Source organism: Amblyomma americanum, chromosome 6 (genome assembly GCF_052857255.1).
Source record: "Amblyomma americanum isolate KBUSLIRL-KWMA chromosome 6, ASM5285725v1, whole genome shotgun sequence".
NCBI classification, from domain to species: domain Eukaryota; kingdom Metazoa; phylum Arthropoda; class Arachnida; order Ixodida; family Ixodidae; genus Amblyomma; species Amblyomma americanum.
In genome coordinates, this window is record NC_135502.1 from 74,433,474 (window position 1) to 74,452,727 (window position 19,254).

Sequence of the window (19,254 nt, forward strand, 5' to 3'; positions counted from 1 at the left end):
AAAAACAGCATTCGGAAACAACCAATGCAACATGTGTCATAGCAAATCTCACTGGCCAGTGGCCAATTTTTGCATCCCACCTTGGTAATGAAAATGGCTGAAAAGTTAGCTGCATGTTCTCTAGACGAACGCATAAAGTAGTCAACTGCCAAGCAGCAATTATGGCACTTACTGAGCTTTAAAGTCTCGGCTCAGACTTTCAGTAGCCACCCACCAGTTCCTGTGCCTATATTCTAGACGAAGAATTGAGTTTATAACACAGACTTCAAATTTCAGGAGGGATTACCAAGGCATCTGTCCTGGTATTGCACGCACACCAGATGATTTTGATCCACCATCGAAATACCATATATCCGCCAATGTACCATATATAAGGTAAGCTTTTTCAGCATCATATTTGTGCCAGAATAAAACTAACATACCATTATTTTCCCAATGCAGGTATTTTGCAAGCATTGTATTGCAGTTTCAATTCTATAAGGCACTTTGTGAAGAAGCAAACCACAATGGCCCACTGTACAAATGTGACTTCTACCGGTCAAAGGAAGCTGGAAAATTGTTTGGGTATGCTAGAAGCCATTTTTTTTTTTGCATATCTGCCGACAGAAAAGCAGTCTCGCAGCACATTTGACAGCACTTCCATCAGACAGAAGGATCAGTTGCTTGTAATCACTGTCAACTTTCAATACAAATTTTGAATTTGCTTTAGGGATACAGTAGTGAACCTAAGAAACTGAAGTGTGCTTTCAAACACTGTGTAAGCGAGCAACTTGACATGCGATATACAACCACACAATCTTATGTGCCAGATTTTTACTTTGCACAACATACTTCCGACACCTTTATGCAAAGCACACTGAAACTGTCTGAATATGACCAGTAGTTTTGTTAATGCATTAATTGCTCTCCAATTGCAGCCACTGAAACTAACCTCAGCTTGTCTTTAAAGCCAGACAAGAACTCTGGCGAACCACAATTGTACAACTTAGTTTCTTTACAGCAATCCAAATTTCATAACATGCTGAATGTCTTCAATGCGCATTCAAGTGCTCACTCAAACTTTACATGTCTTACATGGCCCATCTTACACGCAATCCTTGCAACATGTAATGCCACTTCCTCCTTTAAAAACTGCTTTCATGGGTATGCTTACACATCATTTTGAGTAATTATTGTATTAGCCGAATTGCACGAGCTGTATCCTGAAGTAAACACTTTCTCTTTTGCAGAGATGTAATGGAGCTCGGATATTCCAAACCATGGCCAGAAGCCCTGGCCATGCTAACCAAAGGCAGAACAAGAGAAATGGATGCTGGCCCACTTCTGGAGTACTTTGAACCTCTGTACAAATGGCTGAAGGAGTACAACAAAGGAAAATATGTTGGCTGGAAGAGCAACGACCCAACTGTTTGCCCCAATGCAAGAACGTGTACAAAGAAGTTTATCTAAGCAATGTTTTCCTATGAAAATAAACACGAGAAGCCTGTGGGACCATAAGTTATCAGTCATACAAAAGTGTATGTGAAGCCTCTTGATCAGCAAGCAAAAGTGAGGGTGACTGTAAAGCAGAGCTGCACCGCTGTCACACCAGCAACTTATAGTCCTTTAAGGTAATGTTTCTTTATATAAAGGGAGTTGCGAGAGGCGTCACACGAGAAAGTTTTAAGGCCGTTTCGCTAAAGGGAGCTTTTCACTAAGGGAGCACGACGATTTCCCTCAGCGAGTTAAAGGAGCACTCCTGTTCCCAGTGAGCAGCAATAAACAACCGCTATATTTAAAAATGTGTTCCATTAAAATAAATTGTAATTTGGGAGTAGTCATGAGTTGTCGAGTCATCTTGCTTTTTATGATGGCCATACACTCTCTACAGGACTACCTCATTTGTTGTGAGGCGCTATTTTCATTCAGGTGCAACAAGTGCAACATTCTGCAAGCTAGAAACCAGCACACTCTTGCTGACTACGCATGCGGACACTCAGAAAGAATGAAATTTGGCAAGATGCCACCACAGACACTAGGGGAATATTGCGCATGAATAAAAAAAACAAGCGAAGAGGTCCACCGTGGCTGGGATAGATTCGAACACGGTTGCACTTAGTAAAGTCATTTTACAGATTGTGCTACCACGCTGTCATCTAAATTTACAAAAAATATAGTGTGTGCAATAAAATTAACACGAAAATAAAAATGCTAACTGCACTTAAAAATCTGGTTGCAAACGTACAAACAAAACTGAAAGTGGTGGCCCCTGGTGGCATGAGAAGAAAGCAGCTAAATGTCTGCTTTGCAGCGTGTAGCAACGACACTGCTCCTTTAAAACAATGCTCCCTTTTCCTGCTCACGTGCCTTAGTAATAAAGAAGCTTTACGATGCCTGTATGACAGAGGTAGTAGTTTAACCAGGTCATAATGATAGGGACTAACACTGCACCCATTGTCCCAGATGGCTCATAACACAGCAAAGACCATAAAAAAAAAAACATCACTGTGCATATTTTAAGACTCTAGCGATGTTTCGAAATGTGCCGAAGAAGTTTCCTGCACTACAAAAGACTGGTATACAAAGTGTGGAATGCAATTACTGAACTCTACATTTCAGGTTCAAACAAGGTGGTCATTAAGTTTTTATGAAGGACTATGGCTCGTGGCCAACCCCTGCATCCAGGGAACATGTATGGCCATTACGACTTCACTGGAATCAGCAAGAAGCGAGCAAATGCAGCCCTAGTTGCCTGCATTCATTGTACACTTAGCTCAGGGGAAGCAAAAAAAGGTCTGAAGGACAGCTTTGAAAAACAATAAAAAAATTAACATGCAGCATTTATTGAAGACACAAAATTAATTTGTCAGCTCTATAAGGGCCTCAACAACATTTCCTTGGTGTTCACGCAGTTTCAGCTCTGCTACCGAGCGAGGAATTTCCATTTCTTGCATCTGGAACAGAGGTCATGAAGTATTTATCGTAGGAGATATTGAGTACAATGGAAAAAAAGTAACCTGTAAGCTTTTTTCTAAATGTTGAATACTCACAATTAGTTCCACATCTTCTTTCTTTATGACAACTTTGGACAGTTCCTTCTGTCGCGCTGCCTTTTCTGCTGTTTCTTTTGAGTGGCGATCTCCGATCATGGACATAGCCTTCAAAAAAAGAGAGAATGCACACCACGAAGCCGAATTTGTTTTCTCACCCAATAACACTTTTCCTTCCCTCTCTATTCTAAACTGTGCTTGCATTCCCGACTCCACGATTTTCTGCGGCCGTCAAGTGTAACAAAGGTTGTCTAACGCACGGCAACAATTTGTGCGCGATTGATTTAGTCTTGGGCGTAGTAAAACAAATATAGTGAACTGCGCACAAGTAATACCCGCGCCTCACTAGATCTTAAATCACGCTAGTCACAATGTTAGCAAGATGTGATGCCTAAATTCAGTTCTAAATATGGGAACGTGGTTGAACACTCCTGTTGCATGTACAGTACTACCCTGCTGCAGCGAACAGCATTATTTTAGTATTATTCGTGACCTAACAGCATACGTTAGAGCTGGTCAGGATTAAGTTCAATTGAAAATATACTTACACACATAATGTCTTGAGATCGAATTTCTTTGTCTTCAGCATAATCCGTCACTTTCTCTAGGTCGGCGGCGCCGCTATCATGCTTTGCCACTTTCTTCTGGGGCTTCTGCTGCTCGTCGCCTCCTGCATCTTCCGTATCGTCCGACATGATTCTCACTTGAGAGCTGGTCTTGATACAGCCACTTGATTCAGCAATGAGTAGGATTTTTCAACTCAACAACAGCTTATCGTTACTGCACGGGTACCCACGCACGCCTCGAGGCTGCCATATTGAAACTCGGCACCCCTATCGGCTTTAACGTGAACGAGTGAAAACATCCAAATCTCTCGGTTTCGATTTATAGTCCTTCACTACAGAAACCTTCATTACAGAACCGTAGAACCTTATTTGGAAGTAGGTTGCACAAAAAAAAATGCTTGGCTTACATGCAATGTTTGGTGTACGCTTATGCATCTAGTGAATTTGATGACATTTGCAAAAAGCTCCAATAAGTGCTTTTTCTAATTTAGGTTTTCTGAGAGACTGCAAACATAGGTCCATGCACAGCTTCTCAACTGAAATCAAAGGCAGCGAAAGCTCTTAAGCTGTGCCATTAGGTTGCAGTAGGATGTAGGATGGTCTGCAGTTTAGTCACTGCAGTGTGGGCTTTTTCCACTTTGCCCAGCATGCGGGCTTTATTCGTCGCTACGAGCGTCGTAAAGTACGCGAAAAGTCTAGGCTATACCTCTCGTAGAACGCTGTATGATTCAACGGCTGTCCAAACTTACAATTTAGTTATAATACAACACGACAAACAAACGAATGATTTATTTGGTCCTCAGGTATGACTACATTATTTATGCCGTCATGCCACCACCGCCGCTATAGCTCAGTGGCAGAGCGCTGGTCTTGTAAACCAGCGGTCGTGAGTTCGATCCTCACTGGCGGCTTAATCCTTTTTTTGGAGTTTTTTTTTATTTTTATATACGATAGCTAGCAAGAACGTGGAAACCAGCATGTCAGAACATCGCGAAGCTTCACAGCACGACATGAACGCATGGCAGCCGACCGTCCCTTTTCTACACACGAAGGCCTAGCGTCGCTTGAGTGCTCGCGGTTGCGCGTTGAGAGCAACACTTCGACACACCTCAGTCGCCGTTGCTGAACCATAAGCAACATTATGAAATGCATGCATACCGCGCTGAAAGTACCACTAGCACTAAAAGATGCATTTCTCTGACGCTCTTAAATGCAAGTGAATATCTTTATCCTGTGCTGCGATCTTTTTTTTTATGGGGTTTAACGTCCCAAAGCGACTCAGGCTATGAGGGCCGCCGTATAGTTAAGGGCTCCGGAAGTTTCGACCACCTGGGGTTCTTTACATGGGCCTCTAGCATTACGCCTCCATCGAAATTGAACCGCCGCGGCCGGGATCGCACCCGCGTCTTCCGGGTCAGCAGCCGAGCGCCATAACCACTGAGCCACTGCGGCGGCCACTGTGCTACGATTGCATTAGGCGATTCGCCAACTGATTCTTCATAATTTTTTGCGTTCAGATATCGAAATACGGACTGCACGAGGCTTGTCTGCTGAGACGAATGCATAACCACGCAATCTTTTATAAATTTATAGGTACCGTACAAGATGGTACTTAATTCATTTCTAGCCGCAGGGTCTCTGGTGCTGAGCTCAAACTTGCGCCATTGAATCCCGGTAACGGCCGCGGTCCTTTCGGTGTTGGCAGAATGCAAGATTGCAAATGTGCTGTGCGATGTCAGTGCACGTTAAAGAATCCCAGGTGGTCGAGGTTAGCTGCAGTTCCCCCACTGCGGCGTTCCTGAAAACAAACATGCCGCTTCGGTATACTTTAAACCCGACATGCATTCCGTTGTGAGCGACTGCGCCAAATGTGAGCGAGATGATGGGCTGGTGACAGCAGGTGGTGTTAGGGGTCCGAGTGAAAACACCAGGTCCCAAGGATATCCGAATCATATATCCAGATATTCTAACATATTCGAGTACTTGCGAGGGATGTCCGTGGAAACTCCTTGCTTTAAATGTCCTGGCACGTTATCCGGTAGATATCTCGTTCGAGCGATATTACGAACACTAACTGCAAATATATATGCATATTCTATCGCTATACTATATCTGTTAAGATGCCTCAACAATGTTATCCGGTGAAAATACCGTGCGGGATAATTGCGACATTTACTTCAATCACGTCTCATTATAATTTCCACAATGTTCGTGGCAGACATGACCGAGGGACTCTTATGTTTTCTACTAGATAATGCCTTAAACGTAGTCCGTCAATTTTCATTTTTTGTTCGTGTCATCACAGATTCATAACTGAATGAAATAATATTGAGTAAAGTGCAAGAGCCACTAGCTGGCTCCAAAAGTAGGGTTATTTGAAGTATATAAGCTCGTAGAAATAAATGTTTCTGCGGACGAATGCTCAAAGTGCTGCATGGCTTTTGGTTTGCAGCGTCTGTGCTTCGAGTATGCTTGTTTTTCGGCATGTTCACCCAGACAGCGTGTGATGCGCTATGCAGATTTTACCGTAAAAATGTCAGCACTCGGCCAGGCAACTACAGCATTACAGTCAGCTGTGGCCATTTCGTCAAGTCTGAATCTCAGAAAACGTCAATTATAGGCTTTGAAAGTACTTTCACGTGGGCCAAGGAAGTTTTCTCTCTTGAGTCCATAAAAATCCCCGGGTGGAAATTTACCGCCATTTCACCCATTTATCTTGAGCCCATAAAAATCCCCGGGTGGAAATTTACCGCCATTTCACCCATTTATCTTGAGCCCATAAAAATCCCTGGGTGGAAATTTACCGCCATTTCACCAATTTAAGGCCTATTAAAATCCTCAGGGACATCCTACGGACCTCTCTTGGATACAGAAAGTGCGTCCAAAAGGATATGCGAGGGATGTCCGCGGAAGTTCCTCCGCACTTCCTGTTGACATTTGCATGTCCTTTCGAGATTTCGCAGGGACATCTCCTGGATGTCAGTGTTGCCACGGCGGTGATGCTGGGGCAATAAGACGAAGTCTGAGGCGGCTTGATAAGATACGGAATTCGACGTGCGAGTTGCACAATACACTTTTCGAACATTTTTTTTATCGAAAGAAAAGGTGGGGGGGGGGGGGGGGGCAGGGTTTTCCAAAGCAATTTCTCGTTTCGGCGGGGGTGAATGTAAAACAACCGATCTTGCTTTACGCCCTCGCCCTCTGCCACCGTCGCCCATTCTTCCTTCGGTGCCTATCACGTGCCCCTCACTCGCCCAACAAGAAATTCCCTTCTCATCTAGAAGGCAACAACCAATCGTTTCCTTCACGAACTATTTATAAATTATTAGGGCAATTCCCCTCATTCATCATGAGTCAATGTGTTTAGCAATATGCCCAGCGTTCTGCAAAGGAAACTTCTTAGATTTTTTTTTTCGTCAGGCTTCAATATAAAACGCAAGTTTCGCCCATGCTGTGATCTACAACAATTTTATACATACTGCCACCTCATGATGCTCCGTGGCGGTCCCTGCATAAATCATTGGAAGGCGTTCTTTGGTGAGACTGGTTTATCAAAGATTATACAATGGGCAGAGAACACATTGCGAAAGCACAGTAGTCGCGGTGTTTACTAAATAAAGTTCGTAATATAAGGATTTGTATGAGGTAGTGACAATTCAGAAAAAAAAATGCGAGTGTCTAGGAGAGGGGGTATGGTATATGGTGCTATGTTGAGGCTATATAATCAAAAATAAATTACCTCTGCCCGCGCCGATATACCGGTAGCACCGAAACATTACGATAGTGTTACATTTTTGTTTTGGTCAAATGTGATATCAGTTCTCTTATGTAGTTTTTTTTCTAACTTTTTGCAGTGTTACAAATAAACGATAGAATAACTTTCCCCTAACATTGCTGAAACATTTAACAACATCATAAATGTAACATTCCAGAAAAAGGTTCGGCAATCCTGCACGAACATGTAGGCCCGCTAGTATCGGTAAGCTTCACATCATAACGCTTTGCAAGGAGCAACAACGAAGGTGATACTTGAGCTCCAGAATGCTGCACAACATGCAGCTCACACGCTCACCTCCTAACGGATAGCAGGGAGTCAAGTTTGCGTGGCCGTCACTGAGGGGTGTACCATGGGTGACAGTGGCGAGCGGGTAATAAGCAAATCTACATGACAAAATAATGGGGCTGTGCATGCACTCTTTGGCAGGCGCAATCTGAGAGGTTTAGTTGCAAAGTACCCCCGACCTCCGGTCTCATCTGCGCGTTGGTGTCGCCGCATCACTGTCTTGGACTCCACCCATTGCGGGGCTCTTTAAAGAGCCTTACCTCTTTCATTCAATAAAGGCTTTTCACCACCACCACCACCACCACCTCATCACTGGACTGCATCATGTTCTACCCCCACCGGTTACGACAGCGCCGTTCTACGCTGGTAGTCAGCGGTATTCGCTCGGCTACAGTCCGCATTGTGCATTTGAAGATTTCTCACCACTGTCTGGTGTTTCTAAATTAATTTCTACAGAATTTATGCTCTGGATGCTTAGGTCGGTCCAACAGGATGATTCTGATTGGATTGGAAAACATTTAATTCGTCAGAAAAGGCAGAATGCAGACGATCCGTGCTAGGTGGCTATCAGTCCACGGCTGACAGCGACCTGGGTAGCCCATTCAATGACCCGGGTTTGAACTCCCAAGTCTGAGCTGACCAACAAGGCCTCCCACTGCTCGAGAGTAGGAACCTGTATTAGAGATTTCGGGGGCGGCTCCTCTTTACAATTCCACAATAGGTGATCATAAGTGGCTAAATCACCACATAATGTACATGCAGGGTCGTATTCACCGGGGCAGAATTTTGACAACAGGTAAGGCGTCATGAAGGATCGCGTCTGGAGTCGCCTCCAAGTGGGCTCCTGCTCCTTATTAAAGGCTTTGTCTGGAGGAGGGAATATCCTCCTTTCAAGTTTAAAATGATTAGTAATATCGTGAAAAGATGATAGGCCGTCCTTCGAAAAACTCACAGCAACGACAGCGTCCCCTGCTCGGCTGACGAATCCTCGAGCTGTTATGTGTGCCGCTTCGTTACCAGGGTTCCCCGAGTGAGCCGGGACCCAAATTAATTCAATAATTCTGTCTAAATCTTTGGTTTGACCCAATATGCTCATTGCTGCCTGAGAAATTCTGCCCCTCGCATAATTGCGTATGCAAATTTAGAGTCGCTGAGTATGGTAGTAGCTTCTGTGTTAATGATAGCAAGGGTGATTGTCGCCTCTTCTGCCGTTTCCGAGGATTTCGTTATGGTAGTGCCGGAGACTATCAGTCTACCTTGCGTATCCACCGCCGTTAGTGCGAACGCTTGTTTCCGGGGATTTTCTGCGGCATCTACATATACTGCATGTTCATGTTGGTTGTATATGTTGTGTAGAGCTTTTGCCCTAGCCCTTCTTCTCCCCTCGTGGTGAGCAGGATGCATATTCTTAGCTAGTGGCTTAACTCTTATTACCTTAGCGATGCGTTTAGGTATCTGTGTTTTGGTATCTTGGGGTGGCAACTGTATGCCTAGTCCTAAACGATCAAGTATGGTCCTTCCTGCTTTGGTGCGGGAAAGCCGGCCTCTCTGCATTGTTAAGTGTGCCTCTGTAAGCTCGTCTAAGGTGTTGTGTACTCCCAAGCCCAGAAACATTTCGGTGGAGGTACAGTTCGGTAGCCCTAATGCTACTTTGTATGCTGTTCTAATCATATACTCTACTTTGGCTTTTTCACTACTGTCTAATTTTAAGTATGGGAGTGCGTAGACAAGACTGCTTATTACAAATGCTTGTACTATTTTGCAAAGTTCTGTCTCCTTCACTTCCTTCCTTTTGCTTGCAATTCGTCTAATTAGTCTTACCGTCATATTGACGGTTGTCTGGAGTTTTTCTAGTGTTTGCTTGTTCTTCCGGTTCGACTGAAGGAAGAGTCCTAGGATTCTTATAGTTTGAACTTCCTTTACAGGGAGCCCTTCCACTCAGATTTTCAGTGGAGGCGGAGGTTTGTAATTTTTTGCTCGAGGGCCCCTTGGTTTGTATCTGATTAGAAATAATACGGACTTGGAGGGCGAGCAGGTTAGCCCTGCTTTACCCGGCAGGTCTTGTATTATGTCTACAGCTTGTTGCAGGGTATCCTCTATCTGACCATCGCTGCCAGTTGTGGTCCATAAAGTGGTATCATCTGCGTAGAATGTGTGTTGCAGCCCCGGGATGGCTGCTAATTTAGAAGGAATTTTAATTAGTGAGAGATTAAAAAGGAAGGGTAACAGGACTGAGCCCTGTGGCGTTCCTTTACCTCCAAGTCAGATAGAGTCTGATTTAATCTCTCCCACTGCTATCTCTGCCGTTCTGTTACTGAGAAATGACGATGTACTGGAAAGTTCTTTCCCCTGGGTTGATGTCCAAGAGATTCCTTAAGATAGCATCGTGCGTGACATTATCAAACGCCTTGTTCAAATCCAAGCCTAATATGGCTTTAGTTCATCTGCTGTGTTCCATGTCTATTATGTCTGCCTTGAGTTGCAGCATAACATCTTGGGTAGCAAGATTAGCCCTGAAGCCTAGCATGGAGTTAGGGAGTAAGTTATTGTCCTCAGCGTATTCTTGTAGCCGATTGAGAATTATATGTTCCATTAACTTTCCTAAGCAGGATGTTAAAGAGATTGGGCGTAGATTCTCTATACACAATTTCTTGCCTGGCTTTGGAATGAGTGTAATCTTTGCATGTTTCCATTCTTGTGGAATGTTTCCGTCTGTCCAGTATTTGTTCATGAGATCAGCGAGTGCTGTCACTGACCCTGCGTCCAAGTTTCTAAGTGCTTTGTTGGTAACACCGTCGGGCCCGGCTGCAGACGTGGTGCGTAGTTGCCCCATGGCAAGCCACACTTCCGACTCCGTAATCTCAGCGTCCAAGTCCTCGTTTGGTGTTCCCTGATAGTTTGGCAGCGGTCCATCTGGGGTTGTGTTTAAGTATCGATCTCGTAGTTCCGTTAAGAACTCCTCTGTGGTGCCTGGATACTGATGCACTAATCTCATAAGTTGACCTCGTTTAGTTGATTTAGCCTCGGTGGGGTCAAGAAGGTGCCTTAGCAGATGCCAAGTTTTCCTGCACTCGAGCTTGCCATTCATGCGGTCGCAAATTTGCTCCCATTGTTTGTGTTGAAGCTCTATAGTATATTTTTCAATTAGTCTCTGCAACTGTGCAATTCTCTTTTTAAGATTTTTGTTGTGTTTGTTCCTCTTCCAGCGGTTTTGCAAGCTGAAATGTGCTTCCCACATATGCAATAACCTAGAGTCAGTGACTTGTCCTTCTTCCATGCCGATTTCGGCTGTGGTAGCCTTAATGTCCATTTTTAGTGATTCCACCCAGTCCCCGAGATGTTCAATTACTCGGTCTGTGCTTTCATCTTTTTGTCTTTGTTCTCTTATTACCCTGAACTTGTCCCAGTCCGTAATTTTTACTTTGTTGGACTGATTTATGCTTTGCTGTCTCAAAGGCGGTAGATATAATGTAATGGTCACAGCCTAGCGTGTGTACTGTGTTAGTCCATGTTCGGTTTTGTAGGTTCTTTGCCAGGGTTAGGTCTGGCGACGTGTCTTTACATATACTGTTGCCTAATCTCGTGATTTCTTGGGGGTTGTTCAGGACAGTTAGGCCTAGATTTTGGACCACTTGCCATACCCTGTTGCCTTTGGGACCGGCTCTAGTGTATCCCCATTCCGGGTGTGGTGCGTTAAAGTCCCCTACTATTAACAGCTGGGCTTTAGTCGCTAGTTTCAGTCTTGATAAGTAATTCCGGTATACCGGTACCCTTACCTTTGGGTGGGCTATATACATTAAGCAGAAACAAATTTGTATATCCTCGTTTCTTGGGTAAAATCTCAAGGAGGACGTAGCCTTCCTTCGAACTTTCTATGGAGTGCTGTAGAGCAGTAATATTGCGTTGCAATAATACAGCGGTGGACACGCCCGTAATTGAGCCGGCATCAAATCCTGGCGGAAGAAACGCCTTATAGCCCGGTAATTTGACCGCGCCACTAACTTCTTGTAGAGCAATAATGTCTGGTGGACGTTGTTGTGCTTGAATGTGAAACTGCAGATTCCCCCGTTTGCGCCGGAAGCCTCTGCAATTCCACTGCCATACCTCAATTTGTTGCGACGGGGCTATATTGGTGATCCACTCTTTGCTGTAATAATGTTAAGCTGTTCTCCAATGCGGTCAGCTTCTCCATCACTAGTTGGAACATAGACATTACTTGAGTTTGGAACGGTCTGAATTCCACTGCTAAGGCATCTACCTTAGCCTCTAAGTTTCCTACTCTAACCTCTAGGCTGTCTACCTTGTTCTGAATGCTATCCACTCTTGTAGTGATTGCATTAGGGTCAGCTCTTAATGGAGCGGGCGTAGCCGGCTGCGGTACATCGCCTGCAGATGCTTCGGCAGCTCGTTTGTTTTGGGTATTCTCCGCGGGGGGAGGGGGTCTTTTAACTGCGGTGCGTTTGTCTGTTTCCATAGCCTCGCATGCGGGAATGGGTGCTTTAAGAGGGGCTTGCACAGGTGTTTGCTGTGACTGTGCTCTTTGCTCTCTCGAGGCCATGACAAGTCGACGAAGCTCCGCCATTTCTTTCTTTAGTCTGGCGTTTTCCTCGTCACGCGCCTTAAGCTCTTTGTGGAATTGTTCTATAAGTTCCTTCTCCCGAGCGCTCATCTGTTGGGAGGCCGGATTTGGCCAGCTAACCTTTTTGTTGGTTCGGCTGATTCTGAAATATTTTTTTTTCCACCACTTTTGAATTTACCGCGCTCAGCTAAGACATAATGCGGGAAATTCAAAAATAGAATAGAGCCGGCTCGGAATCGCTGTATTACAACGACCACGTTTTCCTGGCTTATTGTAAGCTTATCTTCAGGGAACAGTTTTCAACTAAAATGCACCAAATATTAGCATTCTCGTGCCCCCCCCCCCCCATTTTTTTTTGCTGCGTCTTTTCATGCACTCGCTTTTGAACTGTCTGCCATTGAGGGGAGATGGACTGAATGAGTAGCAGTGAATGAGTAGGTGAACGGGTGAGTGAGTGTTCCAGAGTACTCACATGGTACTTTATCATCACTCCGTTGTAATCGCAATTCAGGCTACATGTATGCCAAGCTTATCAACAACTCTCCCCTCCGCCCCGCCGCTATAGCTCAGTGGCAGAGCGCTGGTCTTGTAAACCAGCGGTCGTGAGTTCGATCCTCACTGGCGGCTATATATTTTTTGGGGTCTTTTTTTCTACATGCATTGCGAGCGCGAAGAATCAAGTTTGCGCAGGGCCGAGCTGTGCCCCAAAGAGAACGAAGAACATTTTTATTTTTATTTTTTTCTTTCCGGCGTAACGGCAGACTTGCAGTTCACAGTGCCAGATAACGCAATGGCTGCATCAGAAACACTGAAAAACATTTTAATGAAGATTCACGGTTAACAAACGCAAAAAAGACGAAGACGCAGAGAAGAAGACGACAACATGAGACTAGCGCTTGTGTCGTGTTGTCGTCGTCTTCTCTTCGTCTTTTTTTTTTTGTGCTCGTTAACCATGAATACGTACACACTAGCCCAACTTCTCACGTTAACGCAATTTTAATGAAGGATTTCTCTATCAGCTAACGCGCCAGTTGTTATATATCCCGATCCTGGAAGCGATGATTAATCGGTGCAGTCGTGTGATGTCGTGCGGTCGTGTGAAATAAGTGATGTCGTCAGAATTGTGAAACCGAAACCAAATGTTGCACCAGACGCAATAAAGGAATTCTGGGCAAGCCAATTTTTCAACGGGAAGCTGCTTGTGAACACAATTATTTTATATATCCTAGGATACAATTATCACAATCAATATATCCGCAGTCCTACACTCGGGAGGTTTGAATTTTGTTTTTTTTTGCTATTAACCTTTCTAATATTGTCAAAAACGTTCCCCGTTGGCTTTATATGGCGGCCTTAACTACTACATGAGAGCGAGGTATAAACTTTAAAAGAAAGGTTTTGCTATGCATTGGAAGAATGAACCATTACCTTCAATATTACCATAACAGTGCCTTACAATATTCCACAGTTGCTTCGCAACTAAAACTGATGTTCAAGAATCCTGGACTTAAAAGGGACATTTTAGTTTTGGCACATACCTTCAGGATGTTTTGTTACTCATGCTAATATAGTCAAGTCCAACTTTCTTGGAGAGCACTTTTACCTGTCAGGAAGTTTTGTAATATTGTAACATTCTGCTATGATCATATTGATGGGAATGGTATAACCTGATGCGTAGCAAAATCTTGCGTTTAAAGTTCGTCCCGCGCTCGCACTAAGTAGTTAAAACTGGCATTAAAAAAATGTGATGAGTTTTTGACAACAAATAGCAGAAAGCTACAAGCGTCCCGAGGAGGGATCTTAGGATGCACTGATTGTTACGGCGCAAACTTGCGATACGCGAAAAAATTGCGTTCACGAATAACTTCGTATTAAAAATATGCGCTTGCCCAGAATTTCTTGATATGGTACACACTTCATAATTTTTTCTGCGGATACATACGCAGAAACGCACTGATGCGCGTCGCCATGCTTTGATGGAGGCCGTTTCACAGCCACAGCTATTGGACACCCTTCTCGGTTCTACGGTGTTGGCGAAGCATGAAGGAATACGGAAAAGGGAGGGAGCTTCGGAGAAGCACGTCTACCACACCACGCTGATTGGTTAGCATGCAGTGACGTCATGCGTGAAGTCACTACAACGAGACACGCTGAGTGGTTCAAACACAGTTTCGTCACAATTGCCAGCATGGTGTCGTAAACTAGGACGATACACACTCTGTGGTGCAGGCGAATGTCCGGACCCCGTAGAGTGTCTGTTACGGGTCTAATGGACTTATTTTTGGAAATGTGGCGGAGAGTTTGAAGTACGCTTCACTCCCGCCACCGGTTGGCCCGGTATTGCACTACCTCCGGGATCGGCCTTGTCTTTAGCGCGTCTTTACTATCCTGTCTTTCTATCCCATCTTTCAACTCTCCTACTATCTGCACGTGGTAGCGATTGTGGCTCGGCTTGAGCCAGTGGGCAGGCCTGTGCACTTTCCTTTTCTTTCTTCCTGGCAACAACAGACAGACAGACAGACAGACAGACAGACAGACAGACAGACAGACAGACAGACAGACAGACAGACAGACAGACAGACAGACAGACAGACAGACAGACAGACAGACAGACAGACAGACAGACAGACAGACAGACAGACAGACAGACAGACAGACAGACAGACAGACAGACAGACAGACAGACAGACAGACAGACAGACAGACAGACAGACAGACAGACAGACAGACAGACAGACAGACAGACTGTGGGGTGAGAGGGACCCTCGACCATATAATTTGGAAGTGCCTAAATACTCCCGGGCGGGCAAAAATATTGATAGTAGAGAAGCCTGGGAGACCCTGCTAAGAAGCCCGGACCCTGAGCTCCGGCGCACCACCATCCATCTGGCGGAAGAGGACGCTACCAGTCAAGGACTGCCAGCCAGCCTCTAACCGCGGACGCGCAACTCCCCTTTTCCCAGGCCTGTGTGCCGGGGACGGGGAGAAACGTCTATTCTGGTGTAAATTAAAGTTGTTCAATCAAAAAATGGTGTCGTCACGCGTGCTATACCGGAGAAGAAGGGAAATAATAATGAATAAACGTCATATTTGCTGCCGCGAACAGCTCGCTGAATCTCTCGATACAGAGTGGTAACACGGTCCCGTGACTTTCCTTTTTTCGGCAGTTTTTTTGCCTCGTAAAGCAGAGGCGCATGAGCGCAAAACCGCAATGACGAGAACGACGAGTGGAGAATGAGTGGGGTGACGAAAGTGTGGCACATTAGCGAAGCATCCGTTAACGGACCGCTGGTTTCGATCCTGCCGTTGTGTGTCGGTAGGGAGTTTCACTATAACGGTGTGCGGCGCAAACGTATACCGAACCAGCTGAAAGTCTGCTCCGCTTGCGCAGCATGCAATTCGGTGGTCCGTTGTACGTGTGCAGTGGTACGTCTGCGGGAGGCGCGAGCTGGTGCAAGAAATGCAATCCTTTTACTTTACTTTCCTGAGGATCACCATCTTCGGCATGCTTTGTTCGAGGAGCAAACTTTGTGGATCAGCGCCGTTTGAATTAAGTCCCATTCCCGAGTATGCGCAGTCGTGTTCCGGTCCTTAATTTCTAGCTGCACAGATCTGGCCCTGTAGTGTCCGGTCCGTGCGCTTTCTGAGCTGGACTGCGGAGCCGCGTTCACTTCAGTTAGTGGAGGGGCTTTACAAATTCCACTCCGCCTGCTCAGGCTAAATTAAATGTTCAGATTCGACTTTCTATGGAGGCCTCTATATCTGGGTGCAGCCGTAGAAACGCTTGCATCATCACATACTCAGAAATTCTTGACGAGCGCATTTTTTTTTTCAACGGGAAGTTCATTATTGACGCATTTTTTTCGCGTGTCGTAAGAGTGCTCCATGGCAATAAACGTATCCGCACAACCCCCCTCGGAACGCTTGTAGTTTTCTCCTATTTATTGTAAAAAAAAAAACCACCCCATTAGTTTTTTGTGCCAGTTTTAATTACTCGGTGCGAGCGCAGGAGGAACTTCAAAAGCAAGATTTTGCATCAGAGGATTTGATTATTCTCATCAATATCCTCTTAACAATGGATGGATGGTAGATGGATGAATGTATGATAATGGCTTTACAATGACAGGCTTTACTTAGCCTATGATTTCCCTCTTGTTAAATTTTCCCCTTGGTATTTCGCTTTTAAAATGTCTAATTTGATTACCTTTTCCTCTCCAAACTCACCCCTTCCTAGACTTCCTCCACCAATCTTCTAACCTCCCCTTTGTTAAAGCCACGCTTTCTCATACGCCCCCCCCCCCCCCCCCCCCCCCCCACCAGGAAATTTCAGCGACCCCTCTACATCCCTTATAAAAAATGGTCTATAGACAGTCTATAGACTTCCATAAATTTTATTGCATTCCTATAAATATTTCTTTTTGCATATTCATAGTCTATAGAGTGTCTATAGACAAAGGTCTATGAAAAGTGTATGACTATAAATTTATAGATTGTCTATAGACTGTCTATAAGATTTGTATTGCCTGTAGACTATTCTCTACGATTTGTCTATAGACAGTCTATTGACTTTATAGACAGAAGTTCATGGAGAGTCTATAGACTGTTTAAAGAAATTTTTGTAAGGAATATCTGGCACTGTTCCCTCGGGGAGCATGGTACATCAAAACCGGGCACGTCAAAACTAAGTATTCATTGGTCTCCGTTTCAGTCCTACAGGCATCGCAAAATATATCCACTTCTTCAAATTTGTACCGGTACGTTTTCATTCTCAAAACCCCTGTCAGTATCTTACAACATTCCACAGTTGCCTAAAAGTTTCGTCAAAAACCCATCCCGTTGGCTTTCTATGGCAGTCCTAACTACTCAGTGCGAGTGCAGTGCAAACTTTAAACTCAAGACATTGCTATTAACGGAATGTTAGAACAATACCATAATTATATTCATATGCGGCTCTTGCGATATTCCACAGCTGCCTCATAATTAAAGGTGACGACCAAGGAAGGTGGATTTGGACCGTGGTCGAAGGTTGATGGAAAGCAGTATTAGCGAGAAACAATTTCACCGCTGTCTTTACACGCAGCACTGAATAGATATACGCAGCCTGATTTTGGCTGTGAGGATTATGCAGTGCATCGATAAATCTAGAGTAAAATAGCTTGGTTGCAAAGAAATTATATCCTTTCCAAAACTTGTGACTGGCGGCTATTATTTACTTGTCCTGCTTTCTTACCTTGCTAAAACTCTGCTGTATTCTTGTTCTTACTTAATTTAAATTCTTTTCCATTAGCCGTTCTTTCCTTTTTTCAATACCCGCCGTGCTGGCCCAGTGATTATGGCTTTCTGCTATTGTGCCAGAGGTGACGGGTTCGAGTACAGTCACAACGGCTTCATTTCGCTGAAGCCTTAAATGTAGAAACAGCCACGTATTGAGATTTTCTTGCACTTAAGGAATCATAGGTGTAAGAAATTCATCCTGTGGCGTACACGACAGAGTGCCTCATAGTTTTGCCTTCGGTTCTGACACGTGAAAACTGGTTACTATTTTTTTCTTTGGTATCTCAAAGCACACTGACGTGGTTCAATTATTCGCCTACTTCAAAAACTTACTTAAGGCTTTTATTACGGTGATACATTTTTGTTCAGTTACATCTGCATAATTCGATTCCTGACGAGCACTCATATCGGCGTGATCCGATACCTATGCACAGTATACAAAAGTAGAACGTGTGGGATGCTTCATGAGAGACTTCAGCAGAAATTTATTTTTAAAAACAATGCAGCAACCTTCACAATAAAATAAAAAGCACCGCGGGCTTTTACCCTATTGTTGCGTCCGTGTGGAAAGACAGAGATGTGTGACGCACATGTTCCGAGCGGCTCATGTGAAGTCCCTTCTCCTCCGAGACGGCGTGTCCGGCATGCCAATGGCCAATCGATCGGCTCAAAACCACGCGATTTTTCTATTGTCTATTCCTTGCGCCTCGATGGGCTGATTTTTGAAGACTTATTACGCATGGAAAACACCGGCGATACTTTGATGATTCACAAAACGTCTGCTAAAAACACATAGTCCCTTAAATACGACGACAAAGAACACCTTGCTACGATGCATCTATGACGCCATTACAACAATGCATGCGTGCTCATTCTGTTTATCGCCGTGTTTCTGCGCAGCTGCTAAAGGCATTGTACCTGTCAACACACTTGTCCGTGTTGCCCTCTTTGTGCAGTATTCGTGAATGGGAGGTTCTTTCATTAGTTTTACGTGCTGGTGTCCATCATTGTTAACGACGACAGCCTTTTGTCAGTGATTCCATCAGAGACAAGCGTCTGCCATTAGACAAGAACGAACAATGCCGGACGGCGTGCTGCGTGACGATCGAGTGTACAAAACGCGAAACGTCGTCTGCGAATCGGCGACATAGGCTTTCGTTCGGCAAAGAAGGAAGAATCAACTCGCCAAAAAACGTAACGCTTCCGACATGGAGGTAGCAGTAAAGAGAGTAAAGAGGCCACTATTGTTTGGAAAAGCCAGCTGTCTGCACAGAGCATGCGGCTGACAAGTGAATGTATGCGAGAAGCCGTTCCATTACGGCATAGCGCTCACATATAGTATTTCTCATGAATTCATTCGCAGACAGGCGTTATTTATCTGTCTGATGCCGAGTGGCTCCTGCTCGCCGATGTCGAACATGGGCACTTTCGTCAGAACGGCCTAGGCTCAATGTTCTATAGCGTCGCCCGCGCATATATGGAGCTTCCGGGAACTGCATAGGCAAGCTCGTTTCTATGGTACTGTTTTCTGCGTGGGTTCTGGCTAATTTAAATCAAGTGGAAAGGGAAGATTTCTATCCTGGTGACTTATTTTAAAGCACGCGGCAAAATAATTATCTGAGCTTTTAAAGCACGGAGCAAAAATAGCAGAGTCAGCGAACGAATGGCGTATAGAACTGAGTACGCAATCGCTATACTCCTGTTATTCATAAGGGCTAATTCCATAGTTCATTGCATTTCAAG

The 19,254-nt window shown here is 44.7% G+C and overlaps 2 protein-coding genes and 2 non-coding genes across 4 annotated transcripts in view; 3 read left to right on the forward strand and 1 right to left on the reverse strand.

The window, feature by feature from the left end:
• LOC144095329 (angiotensin-converting enzyme-like) overlaps nt 1-19,254 on the forward strand; it is a 59,340-nt gene that overhangs the window by 14,507 nt on the left and 25,579 nt on the right. Inside the window, exons 12-14 of the mRNA XM_077629097.1 lie at nt 277-375; nt 442-564; nt 1,230-1,444. Coding sequence (XP_077485223.1) covers nt 277-375; nt 442-564; nt 1,230-1,444 — 437 coding nt within the window. The remainder of the gene's footprint in view (nt 1-276; nt 376-441; nt 565-1,229; nt 1,445-19,254) is intronic.
• LOC144093710 (huntingtin-interacting protein K) lies at nt 2,803-3,872 on the reverse strand. Its single transcript, XM_077627316.1, has 3 exons — nt 3,578-3,872; nt 3,030-3,137; nt 2,803-2,933 (listed from the first exon to the last, which is right to left on the reverse strand). Exons 1-3 carry the CDS (start codon nt 3,722-3,724, stop codon nt 2,838-2,840), a joined length of 351 nt encoding a protein of 116 aa, XP_077483442.1. The 5' UTR covers nt 3,725-3,872; the 3' UTR covers nt 2,803-2,837.
• On the forward strand, nt 4,435-4,506 carry TRNAT-UGU (transfer RNA threonine (anticodon UGU)). Its single transcript has one exon. It is a non-coding gene; the product is annotated as a tRNA-Thr (tRNA).
• TRNAT-UGU (transfer RNA threonine (anticodon UGU)) lies at nt 12,793-12,864 on the forward strand. The gene has a single exon. It is a non-coding gene; the product is annotated as a tRNA-Thr (tRNA).

What these genes read in the sequence shown, in the direction of transcription:
- LOC144093710 (XM_077627316.1), bottom strand. Translation starts at nt 3,724, where the DNA reads ATGTCGGACGATACGGAAGATGCAGGAGGCGACGAGCAGCAGAAGCCC. An exon ending in GATCTCAAGACATTATGTGT is followed by an intron (nt 3,138 to 3,577) that starts GTAAGTATATTT and finishes CTTTTTTTGAAG; the next exon opens with GCTATGTCCATGATCGGAGA. An exon ending in AAGAAGATGTGGAACTAATT is followed by an intron (nt 2,934 to 3,029) that starts GTGAGTATTCAA and finishes CCTCTGTTCCAG; the next exon opens with ATGCAAGAAATGGAAATTCC.